Raw genomic sequence first — 12,954 nt, 5'->3', positions numbered from 1 at the left:
GATTTTTTGTTGCGCGGTGTAAAGTCTTATGATAGAACGAAACGTCTGTCTAATGCTTTCTGGTTTTCAAAAGTTGCCTAATTAAAGTCAGTCCGTGATGTAAACTATCGATTCAACCTAGTAGATAATCTGCCTTCTCACAGTGAATATGAATTGAATTGGTATACATTACTCTGTAATTGGCTTTTATTACCTAAAAATTGTTGTAATTCTGAAATCTTGTGAATTGTCATATATTTTCAATGTTCAGGTTGTTTATGTTCAGTTGTTATGAAAACAACAATAGTTTATAAAGACAATTGACCTAGTGCGAAAGAACTACAAACCTCATTCCCTAGTAAGCATTGAGATTCAATCAAGGTAAATAAAGTAATTTGGCGATCAGTATTGTTGCCAAGTATAATTTTATTTAGTGAGTTGATTTACACGAATCTATTGGGCTATTTCTTTCATATCCTTTACACACAGTTATCCAGTCTTCATTTTATGAAGTAATGCTGTCTAAAATTAAATTGAAATCTAGAAAACCTTAAGGTAATTTAATCAAATTCCTATGGTGCCGACAAAAATATCTTCATCCAATGTCATCAGTAAAAATTACTGTTTCATTCTCGATTTGATTCATTCGATCTTTTCCTTGTTTAGTTTTTATATCAGCTAAATATTTTGTTTTAATCTTTTTATTGAGACAATATCATACCTTATTTTGTCTCAGTATTTTTTACTTCAGTTTAATGCTTATCCTTTTTTTGTTTTCAAAATCTCATATAGCTTGTTGACGAAAATGGTTATTTGATTACTGGAACATTCCATATTTACTTACCACCAAATCTTGAATATGAAGTAAGTGTCGCTTACGTTGCAAAGCATCCAGTTTCTTGGGACTTCGGACATTTACTTTTACGATCTGAAGAATTCAAAACTTCCACTTTTAAAGTAAGCGGTTGACTAAAAATTACGTGTAATATCTTGTCTTTTTCTTTGCTTGTTTATCGTTCTTACCGTTCATGGTTTGACTTTTACGATATAATCGAGTGGTTTTTCGATTTATCATTTTTGTAAAGCAAGAATAATATTTTTTTGTGGGATGAAGTGAATTCAGTGTGTATATGAGTAAATTTAGAATATAGGAAATGAGACGAGTTCACTTCATTCCACAGTACTTGTTGTTAGTGCTTTACAAAACTTTGTAAGGGAACTAATTGAACTATAGCAGTATAGAGTTGTGGAGATCGTTGAATTCTATTGACTTCATGGACAGATCTTGATTAGACAACCATTGAAAACCTGGAAACATTAGATAGCCTTTTTTTTCTAGTATAAAAACCCTCATCAGTCGGTGTCCACGAACCCGAAACCGGGAATCGGACACAGATACTTCAATTATTAACCGAAATGCCTAATCTATAGACCACCGAGTTCATTCCGAATAGTGTACAAGCTAACTTCATTAAATCCGCAATATTGCGTGACTATTTTCCACTGTCTTCCGTGGTTTCCTCCACACACCCGGCACAGTTTGGCTCCCCTGACCACGACTCCTCATTAGAACCAGAAATTTCCTCTTCAACCTAGTCCTTAGCAAGTATATGATTCTCATGTCTAATAATAACAAAATATCAACATATCATACTTGATATGAGTAACCTTATGATTATCGATGCAAAACCATAGTTCCCCTACTTCAGTTCATCAACCCTACTCAGTAAAACTGGTTTCTGTTTGTAAATACACTAGTTCGATTATTTTAACATTTTATTATTCGTAAGTTTTGGCATGCGATTTAGTGGCATATTTCTCAATGATTGGCATTGTAATAAGTCATTTGAAATATTAAAACGGAATGTTTCTTTCTCGCAAAAGCACCGGCAAATTGTAGTTCATATTAAATTCGAACAAATGTTTGGTATCTGCATGACTTATTTCCGAAGTTGTGATTGAATAGCGGAATAAAAACTAGACAATGGGACCTACTTACACATTTCTTCCAAGTAATTACCCTTTTTTCGTCTTTATATTTTAGGTTACATAATAATTTTTCACAGAATTTTCACATTTGTATACATTCTTGTCTTAGGTAAGACTAATTGGTTATACAAATTCCAGTGAATTGGTTTGTTCTTGTTGTTCAAAATTAAGTCCCAATGTTTATTGGGTTGTTGCGTCTAAAATTGATCCCAGTTCTGAGTCAGTGGCAGTGGCTAAAGATAATGAAAAATTTCATGAAGCAAGTCTACGTTCTACCAAATATGAACTTACTTCAAATGTATCTGGGTGCTCTTTGGCAAGTATTAATATAAGTAATTATGGCTCTAGATCTGCTTGGGTCTGTGCTCGTGTTGATTGGATCGATCGAAAAACCGCCAGTCAAAATGAACATGATGATACTTCTGAATGCGGTGTTATTATTGAACCCAAAGCTTTAGTTATTGGATCGAAACAATCTCAGGTTTATCACGTTTTATTATCTTATAATTCCTTCTAAGAGTAAATTGTTTGTCAAAAACTAATTGTTTTTTAAAATGTCATTTTTGTTACTTTCAATTTCTGTTTTCTAACTATAAAGTAAAGCAAACATTTTAATGGTAATTAGTTGGTCTCATGCATGTTCTGCTTATCATCCTTAATCAACTAGCTATTATGATGCATTCGTTAATGGATGCAGTTGTATTGTTAGAATTAGACCTTGAATTTGACAAATAACCGGTAGTTTGATTAGGTGGTAGGTTATATTGTTCGCTTTGATTATTTTATCACACCACACGGTTCACATTAATGTTATAGCAATCATAATTGGTATTTACTTTCCTCAAGAAATCACTACATTAACAATTATTTCGGTGTTACGCAGCATCGCAGTAATTACTAATGTTTATCTGAAAGATTATGTAATTCGCTTTTTTGAGATAAACTTCGTTTATTCATGTTATAGAACAGTTTTGAACACTCATAATTCGTAGTTTGTGAGCATAGTGTATTAATCTGAATGGATTAGGAGTTCGCTAACTATACATTCATTATACATAGAGAATATCTTTATTTCTGCTATCCATTTGAGGTTTTTGCAAAATTGGGAATCATACTTGAGGAAAATAGTCAATGTATTCAGTTTAAAACTCAGAGTGAAATGAAGCATGTTTTAAAACAACCAGGATTTGTAAATACTCTATTGATTACATAGATGAAAGGACGGTACTGACATTCTCGTTAAAAGAGTCAGTCACTTCATAAATAGTTTATCCATATGCTTATTAGCTATGTTTTATGCACAAAATATGAATTATATTCTAAAGAATTGAAAAATTAATATCTTCAAAATATGTACTAATAGACAAGTTTTTAAAAGATTGTAAATTACAGTTCCGTTTTTCAAAGCATTTTTATAATTCGAAATTTTAAGTGGAATAAATTTTAAAAGAATTTTCCATGTTATTGTTTACCATCGATTTAAATGTAAAAATGAAAGAATTGGAAAGTATGTTTGGACGTTAGAAAGTTGAACACTGAGTACATCTACAATAATTACGCTTTTTATTTTGTAGTTTGTTAGAAATAAATTTACTCACAATAAAAGTATATGTGATTAGATTTTTGTTATTAAATCACTCAGTAATTTATTTTATTTTTTTACAGAGCATTTTTATTACTTTAAAGCATGGTGTAAATGCTGCACGTATAGTATTTTACCATGGAGATGAAGTTGTTCGTTATCAGTTCCGGCGATTGTAAGCATGATTTATTTAATTAAAAATGATACTTTTGAGAATTGAATCATTTTTACTACTGTTTCGTCTTAATTCCCTGTTTTTTGTCATGTGTTATATTTTACTTTATGATATACTTCTGTCTAGTTTTGTTAACGAGTAACTGTTTCGCGAATTTAATCTTTTTTCTCGAATTATATTGAACATACTTGGTTGTTTCTACTGATACTGAGATAACGATACTAATTTTACTATTCTCGGATTTGTCTAGACAATTTCATACCGCTGTGGTATTGGAATGTGACAACCTGAACCAATACAAATATATGCCAGGTTCTGCATAGCATCTAACTGCCAAATAGCTGTTCTTTAAATCTTGTTGCGAAGTTTGTCTCTGATATAGTTAAGAATTAATGGTATGACCGCATACAAATTCCCTTTATGGACCAACTAGTCAAGTAATAATGGTTATCACATTTACCAATAACTCACTATATCAAATAAGATCACGCCCAAAATTTTTCACCGTCTGTGGATGGATGATTCATTCCTAGCATCTTCGTAAAATGATAAGTAATGTGTTTCGAAGCGTCCTTCTTATTCATGATAATTTCAATGTGTTACACGAATGCTGTTTTCTGTCTACTCAGTAATTTGGCAGTATTGATTTTCTACTGTAACTCTGCCAGACATTTTTTCCGTAAGTCGATAATATTTGAGATCACATTCAAAACTCGATTCTATCAAGTTTTAAATGAAGAAAATCCAAATAATAGTACTAAAAGAAGGAATTTTTGATTATTCACATTTTTGACTTAAAGATGTTTCATACATGGATAAGTGGAATATCATTATTTGTAACGTAGTGGTTGAAGGTAGTCGACAGGAAATCCTTGATATAGGTTTCGGGCTAGTTGGCACTCGTCAACAAGGTGGATCTGTAACCTTGAGGGAACTGATGCTCCTTGATGGATCCTGTCTCGTGTCATCTAGCTTCACAGTCAGAGATGTTATCATTGAGCTATCCGGGCTGTGATTGACCTGTAAGACAGATGTATTTATAATTGTAATTTATAATTGTAAATAGCATTGTTTGAGAAGTTTAACTATTTTTTAAACTGTAATCTCCTGATATTCATTCTTTCTTTCTTTCCTGTAAAAATTCATTTTTAGTAATGAGCTTTGTATTCTCTTTTCTCTGTTAATATGTTATTTCGAAGTTTTTGACGCGAAAATTGCTTTTTAGTAGTTGGAATGAGTACTTTTCATCTTCATAATACATGAAGACTTTATATTTGAAGAAGCTGCAAAATCATCTTTTAACATTTATGTAAATCTTTTTTAAATTCTCTGAGAATTAAGCTAAATTTAATTCAGTTATAAACAGATGAACATGGAATTCAGACATTAATCCATTTGTACAAGATCAGATTATATTGTTTTCGATTGTTTTGACTGTCAAAAATCTGTGCTTTCAATTGTGTAGTCATACAGAGGTCTCAAGCATTCATTAATTTGTAAGGCACTCACAGGATTTTTCAATTACTGTTCATAAAGGTTTCGTTCCCACTGGTAACTTTAACAATGAGAAATTTTTTTCTAGTTCGACTTTTCACATGACCTTATTCCGCTTATTCTTTGTTACTAGTCTTAATTCGCTAGTTTTCCGTGTGTCTCAAGGTCATGTTTTTGTTACTATGTATACGGAGTTACACCATCCCAAATTATCTGCTTCAATATCACGTTTACCTGCATTCTTTCGGTGTGGACAACGGGGAAGTGTTAACCGCCTTCATACCTCTAACAGCACTCAAGACCACTGTATTCATAATCAACCTCCCTCTTCAATTCCTATTATTCCTCCTACATCGACTTTCAACTCTAAACTTCCTCTTTCGGCTTCCCCCTCAAGTTTCACTATAGCCAACGATTCTAGTGTGCAAAACACTGTCTCAAGTCTACTGAAACCTCGCTCCAAACTACACATTGGAGCCTTCAACGTACTCACTCTATATCAAATTGGCCATCAGGTCTCCTTGGCTAAAACCCTAGAATCTCGTACCATTGATGTATGCTGTGTCTCCGAAACACACATACAGGATCCTAGTATGGTCATTCACTTGACCTCACCTCGCCGAAACGGAGAGCCGACGAGATACAGCCTCTGTGTATCTGGCCACCCGATGGCTAGTTTTTGTGAACTGGCAGATGTGTGCATAGCACTACGTACGAGGGTAGAACAAGCACTATTAGAGTGGATCCCCGTTAACAGTGGTCTATGTGCTGTTCGGCTAAACGGCTCCGTAAGAACTTGGAAGGATAGGGACACACATCGTTGCTTTTTCGTCGTTTCTGCCTACGCTTGCACTGACTGCAGTCTGGATGAAGTGAAAGATGGATTTTACAGAAAGCTGAACGTTCAGACATAGTACACGTAGCAGGTGACTTTAATGCCCAGGTAGGTAGCTTAAATCAAAGAGAAAGAAATTTTGGTGGGTATTTTGGTATTCTGGCTCAGCGAACAGATAATAGTGACTATTTGCTGAAACTGTGCTCAGACAATCGTTTATTTTTAGCAAACACTAATTATAATCAGAAGAGAGAAATCGACCCCCCTCACCAACCGAACGATGGACTCAAATAAACCATATTACCATCAGTCATCGTTGGAGAGGGTCAGTAGAAGATTGTCGCTCATTCTGGGATACCTGCTTGCGCCTCACTGGACGCAGAAAAGCCATACTAAAAACAGCCATGAGAATTGATTTGAGTAATGAGTAAACCAAAAGTAGGTTCCAGGAACAACTGAGGTCACACTTAGGTAGTTCCAAAAACGAGGTTGACGCAGATGTTTCTTGGAAAGATATACAAACAGCAGTGACACCTGTTAGTGATTTAAACCAAAGAGTTACTAGAAAGCTTTCAGAATTTATGTCAGTGTTTTCACCTAGACTTATTTATGACATCTTTTAGTGATTTAAGCCATAGGGTAACAAAGAATCAATTGATTTCTTCGAGGTCTATTGGACTGATGGATTCTCGTAAACTCATCCCATCAGGCTCTGAGCACGATGAAGAGCGTAAACAAATCAGATCTAGGTTAAACAAAAGTCTAAGAAACGACAGTAAGCAATGGTAGGCAACGTAAGCAAAAGAGATGGAAAAGGCGGCGACTATAGGGAACACAAGACAGCTCTACAGACTAATAAAAGAAACTGGAATTAATAAGTCAAGTGAAAGTGAGACTATTTCGGAAAAAGACGACACCCTCATCTGCTCCCAGTCCAGACGTTTAGAACGACGGGGGAACAATTTTTGGGAAAAGTTCAGCTGGCCTTCAGCTACTCTACAACTACCCTCGATTCCCCGATAGTGTGAATGGAACATTGAAGTAGGTCCCCGAACTCTAGCAGAAGTTAAACTGGTTATAGTTAATCTGAAACGAGGAAGGGCAGCTGGTCCAGACGGATTGGCTCCAGAGGTCTTCAAGGATGATGGTCCAATTTTAGCGATTAGGTTGACTAATATTTTAGCTAAGATCTGGGAGTTAGGCGTTATTCCATCTGACTGGTCACAATCACTTATCGTCCCAATATATAAGAGAAGGTTAAAATCACATCCTGTGACAACCATAGAGGGATTAGTTTAACTAATATAATATCTAAAATACTAGCTTCAATAATTATCAGACGCTTAACTAAGACTCGTGCACTGCAAACACGAGAGAATCAACCTGGCTTCAGACCTGGTCGTGGCTGCATCGACTACATATTCACCATTCGTCAGGTCCTAGAACACAGGCATCCTTATCGGCGTCCGACAACGGTGGTCTTTCTTGACTTAAAAGCAGCATGTGATTCTGTAGACCGAGTGGGTCTGTGGCAATGTCTGTCATTGAGAGGCGTACCTCAGAAGTACATAAACCTTGTGAAGGTTCTTTACTCGAACACTATTAATCGAGCTAGAGTTCATGGCGAACTGTCATCTGATTTCGCAACCCCAAGTGGTGTCCGTCAAGGCTGTTCACTTTCTCCATTTTTGTTTAACTTCATCATAGACCTACTGATGGAAATAACGCTCTGATAGACTGAATTTTCAGGCATTGATCTACTACCAGGAGGTCCACTTATCGACTTAGAATATGCAGATGACATAGTCCTGTTTGGTGAAGACGCAGATAAAATGCAGAGTCTTGATAGCACTGAGCAGCAACGCCAGAATTTTTGGGATGCGCTTCTCTCCCTCTAAATGTAAGTATTTGCTTCAGGACTGGCCTGTGTCAACACCTGAACTAAGGATGGAGAGTGAAGCAGTCAAACGCGTTGGCAACTCCACTTATCTTGGAAGTTTGATCAGCCCTAATGGGTTAGTGTCTGACGAAATCTCTGCACGGATTCGAAAAGCTCGTTTGGCTTTCGCCAACTTACGTCACCTATAGCGAAGACGAGATATCCACCTGTCAATTAAGAGACGAGTATACTGCGCAGCAGTTCGTTACGTTCTGGCTGCGAAATGTGATCATGAAGAGTAGAACGTACTCGTAAGCTACTAGTATTTGACCACAGATGCCCTAAAAATATTGTTCGCATCTTCTCGCATCACCAAGTAAGTAATAGTGAGGTTAGACGCAGGGTATTCGAGAATGATGGTAAACCAGTGGATGAGGTTGTGAATCTTCATCGACTGAGATGGTTGGGTCACGTGTTACGTATGCCTGAACACCGTTTACCACGACGCACAATGCTGACTAGTGTAGGGGATGGTTGAAAGAAAGTTAGGAGCGGTCAAACCAAAACGTGGCGTCGGTGCTTGAAGTCACTAACTTCTGGTCTGAGCCATGTTGGTAGATACTACTAAACTACTTGGTTGGGGTCCACGTGACTATCGTAACCAATGGTTGGAGACTGGGTGACATGGCTCAGAATGGAACACAGTGGCGTCGGTGTATACACTCTCTGTCTTCCCTTATACTTTGAGATTAAAATTGCTTCATATCTTTCTTTCTACGGACTAATTGTTTCTTCCTGTACTATATCCTTTTACACAATCGTTTGTATATTACTACCATTGAACTAACTACCTCTATGGATTCGGTGTTCATCTTGTGCTGATGAGGTATGGCAACTTGCATTGATGCACATATGTGCCTGGTCCTACGTTGTAGCTGACGGACTACATACTTTCGTAAATGTGGATTATTGTTAAAGTGTAGTTTTCCAATTGCCGCTCTATCGAGTGCTCGGAAGAACTAATTCATACTAGAGCACGCCCAATCTTTCTGTAATTAGTAATCACCGTATCCATGTAATGAATTTCAATCACAAGATATATCAATAATATATTCAAAGTTTATTCGCAATTTTATGGTGTAAGGTCGGCTGATAAAATTATTGATCTATTCATTTTTTTCCAGATGTGCTTGTTTTGAAGAGACCATTTCAAAATTGAGAAAACGGTCTAGTCACAGCCGTCAAGATAATCGTTTACGATTATCAGACATTTTGAAAGATTTTGAATATGAACAATCTATCCAAATCGGTAAGAAGTTCGTTACGCTTTTTATGTTTTGCAATCAGTATAATAAAAGATATATGGCTATATAGAGCTGAAGGTCTCATATGAGGCTAGAAGTTCTCCATTGTTATTGTGGACGGTTCGGCATTACTTTGGCAAGTTTTGCTGACTGTTCATGCAAAAAATTGGTTTGCTGGTTAACCGATTTCATTCATACTGGTGGTTGCTTTTCAGTGTTCCCGAGGGCCATTGTCATTGGGACATTGTAAGGCATGCCGCCATTGCTAACATTAACGAGTTTGACTGTCGTGTAAGCGGAACAGGTCAACTTTGGCCTGTTCGTGCTGTGCATAATTGATTCACGCGATCATTGATCGGAATAACTATACATGTGATGTGAATGTCTATATGAATGGTGCGAATAGTCCACCAGGGTGCTTGGTACCTATGTGGTTGCGCCACAGGATTGAGCTGTACTATTCAGATTGTAGCGTTAAAGCCTGTACAGTGTCTGGTTCCCCTGCTAAACGGGGTTGAGCTGTACTGTTTGGGTTTTTACGTGAAAGTCCGGATGGTGTCTGGTTCTCCTGAAAACCAATGTAAAATTACCCTGACCCACAAGGGTATATTATATATATAATAAAAGATGGTTTTTCTGTCAGTTACAAATAATATGAAACTGATATGAAAATTTATCATTCCAAATTCCATATATTTCACACTTAACACAGCAGGAGATAATTCACCATACGATTATCTGATAAGCCGTTCATCAGGCCTGTATTTTCGTGTAACTGATGAAACTTACATTTTTTAACATATTCAAATCTTCTGAAATGATGCGACGAGAATTTAGTTAAATGTTCTTATATTTTATGTAGTTGAACTGCCTCCGGCATCCTTCAATGATCTTCGACCCCAGGACTGGCATCAGGCCTTTATGGATCAAGTAAATCATCGTGAACATATGCTCCTGTGCATTTATACTTCAAAACAAAATCAAAATTCAAACACTCAAAATCAACGCAGCGTATATTTATCCAGTTCAGTATCGGAATCAGTACTTGAGAATTCGTTAACTAGTGTTTTTGTACAACAAGATGCTTTCAAACGTCAAAATTCTATTAATCCTATTCATCGTGAAAGTTCTGCAACATTTTTTTCAAAGCCAATATCGAGAAATGGTAGTTTGTGTGAACCTTATTCGACAAATACTTTAACTCCTAATATTTCAACTGGTCAAAGTTCCAAAGGAAAAACGTCACTCGTTCAACTGCCAAAATTAGAAATAAACCCTCCGTATATTTTGGTGTTTCCACCATGTACTCCCAATTGCTCAACAGAAGGTAAATTACCATTGCCTTTTATTTTTGTGGATTTCTTATGAACTAGTTTTTGTCGAACTTTACCCAGTGGTATTTATGCTCCCCTAAGCGTTTAGATTTATTTTGAATAGTAAATCTGATAAACTTTCAGTCGTAATTCTGTGTTATCTACTGAGTTTTGGAATAAACCTTTTGCTTTGGAGTGAGTTCAGATTAAAGGAAGTTTAGTTGAGTTTTATCTTAAATATGCGGAAATAAAGGGAAATCTCATGAACATACAGCTATTTGAAGTGATTTTCACTGATCTTTTAAAGTATAAAGTTTATTTTTTAATGAAAATATTTTAGATTTTAAAGTTTTATCGTATTTCAGTGTACTTCTTATTAGTGGTGGGAGGAGTATAACTAACCTAATAGAATATTGCAGAAGTCAGTTGAGTCACAATATCCTTAATAATTTTCAATCAATGCAAGAAAATCATTGTTAAATTGCCTTTATTTTCTTTTGTTACTGGTATAGTTTCCTTTCATTGTTTATATATTTATTACCTAAACATAAGCAGTGCATAGATTTCTTTGTAGCATAATTATTTCTCATCGATTTTCACGCCTTTTAACTTCCATTACTATGACACTTTGCTTTTCATCCGCTGATTATTTAGTGTCAATATCCACCGGTTACCGCAACAACATTTTAAATATACCAACCTATGTGTTATATCATTTGCCAGCATTCACTTAGCTACGTAAATTCATTTTGAATAACTCACGATCATAAATCTATTTTACATTCAGAGCACTAATTAGAGATTAGAATGAGAATCATTTTTGGTCTGTTTATACAAATAAATTGAAGCTCACTAGTTTTAACAACTAGGCTATAAACCATTGATTCAAATCCCATTGTATATACATACGTTTGTCTATGACAAAGCATTATTATCTCTTAAAAATATATATTATTAGCAGCCTATACACAGGAAAATACTGTTGCAAATTTTCAGTGAGTTACTATCTCACAACAGACCTGGTTGCACTCCACTGGTCACTGGCAAAGTTTGTTATGGAATAGATGGGATGTGGCTAGCTGTGGAACACAGGATGCGCTGGATGTATCCGTCTGGAATCAGTAGCTAAGCAGGTTACGCTATGGAGTTTGGAGCAAATGGTACTGGATTCAAAGCCCAGAGTGAAACAACAACTCTAGGATGCAGGTACATCTAGCTCACGACTCATAGATGAGACAAAACACACGTTTTGGATTCCACATCTAGCCACATTCCATCTTTATATATATGATTACATCACTTTTTAATATCTGAACATTTCTCCCCTACTTCTAGCTCAATTTTCTGTGAGCTTAAAACCAAGTTCACCTAGTGAAGATGAAACGTCTTCCTTGTCATTATGGAAAGTGTTTTGGTCGGCAAATCCTGTAACTGGAATACAACTGCGAAATATTACTTCAAATTCCTCTTATCCACTTAACAAACGGTCTACCATGGAACAAGGTATCTTTCAGTTGTTACCTTCTAAATCGAATTCACTCAATCAATACAGCATTAATAATAAGTCAGTCAGTAGTGTTTGCATTTTATCAACCAATGCTAATAACACGGAATTTCGTTCATTTTTAATACCTTTTCGTTTCAAACCCACTTCATATTGTGAAAATATTTTAACTCAAGATTGGCATTTGGATTTTTGGCTAGAACCATGTATACAGAGCCAATGTCATTTTATATCTAAATGCAATTTAAAAGATTCAGTCACACTTCTAGTCACTTTAGAAGGTTCGGTAAGATAAAAATTTGATATTTCGTACTATTATATATATCGATGTTTGAAGTTCTTTCAATTCATGTCCAAATAACTATTTCGTTCTCCAATTACTCATTTGAATTTTTTTATCTTGTAAAAATAATTACTATGTAATTAGCAATTTTATAAACGAAACTACTTCAAATAACCACTAAGAAGCAGGAAGCACTGGACAGCTTTCTTGTTCCAACATAGGAAGCCCCAGCAGCACACATCCATGAATAAGCCGATGGGGATCTAATCTAGCACCTTCTATCTCACTTGCAATGTTAATCCTTAGACCACTGAACCGAAATCGAATGATATGTTAGTCTAACTTAAGTTGGTTCACGATATCAATAGTATTCAATAATCTCCTAAAACTCCTATTCTGATAATTACATGGTTGTCTTACAAAGCACATTGACTATTTAATATTTCGAGTATATTCATCACTCACTAAGTTTCACGTCAGAATATCTGTGTTTTGTCATCAGCTGTTTCACGGATTGACAAATATATATTCAATAATCACTGTACATATATAAATAGAATCCACACTGTATGACTTACAATGTCCATTATGGAAGAAGTTTGTGTAGTGTATTTGTC

The 12,954-nt window shown here is 35.6% G+C and overlaps 1 protein-coding gene across 1 annotated transcript in view; it reads left to right on the top strand.

The window, feature by feature from the left end:
• Positions 1–12,954, top strand: part of MS3_00001513 (uncharacterized protein) — a 35,639-nt gene that overhangs the window by 17,914 nt on the left and 4,771 nt on the right. The window contains exons 8-13 of the mRNA XM_051208988.1: positions 772–936; positions 2,078–2,449; positions 3,634–3,725; positions 9,118–9,242; positions 10,100–10,564; positions 11,886–12,340. Of these exons, the coding sequence (XP_051074402.1) occupies positions 772–936; positions 2,078–2,449; positions 3,634–3,725; positions 9,118–9,242; positions 10,100–10,564; positions 11,886–12,340 (1,674 nt within the window). The remainder of the gene's footprint in view (positions 1–771; positions 937–2,077; positions 2,450–3,633; positions 3,726–9,117; positions 9,243–10,099; positions 10,565–11,885; positions 12,341–12,954) is intronic.

The sequence above is a fragment of the Schistosoma haematobium genome, chromosome 1, assembly GCF_000699445.3.
Source record: "Schistosoma haematobium chromosome 1, whole genome shotgun sequence".
Taxonomy (NCBI): domain Eukaryota; kingdom Metazoa; phylum Platyhelminthes; class Trematoda; order Strigeidida; family Schistosomatidae; genus Schistosoma; species Schistosoma haematobium.
This window is presented reverse-complemented; position numbering and strand designations above follow the sequence as displayed.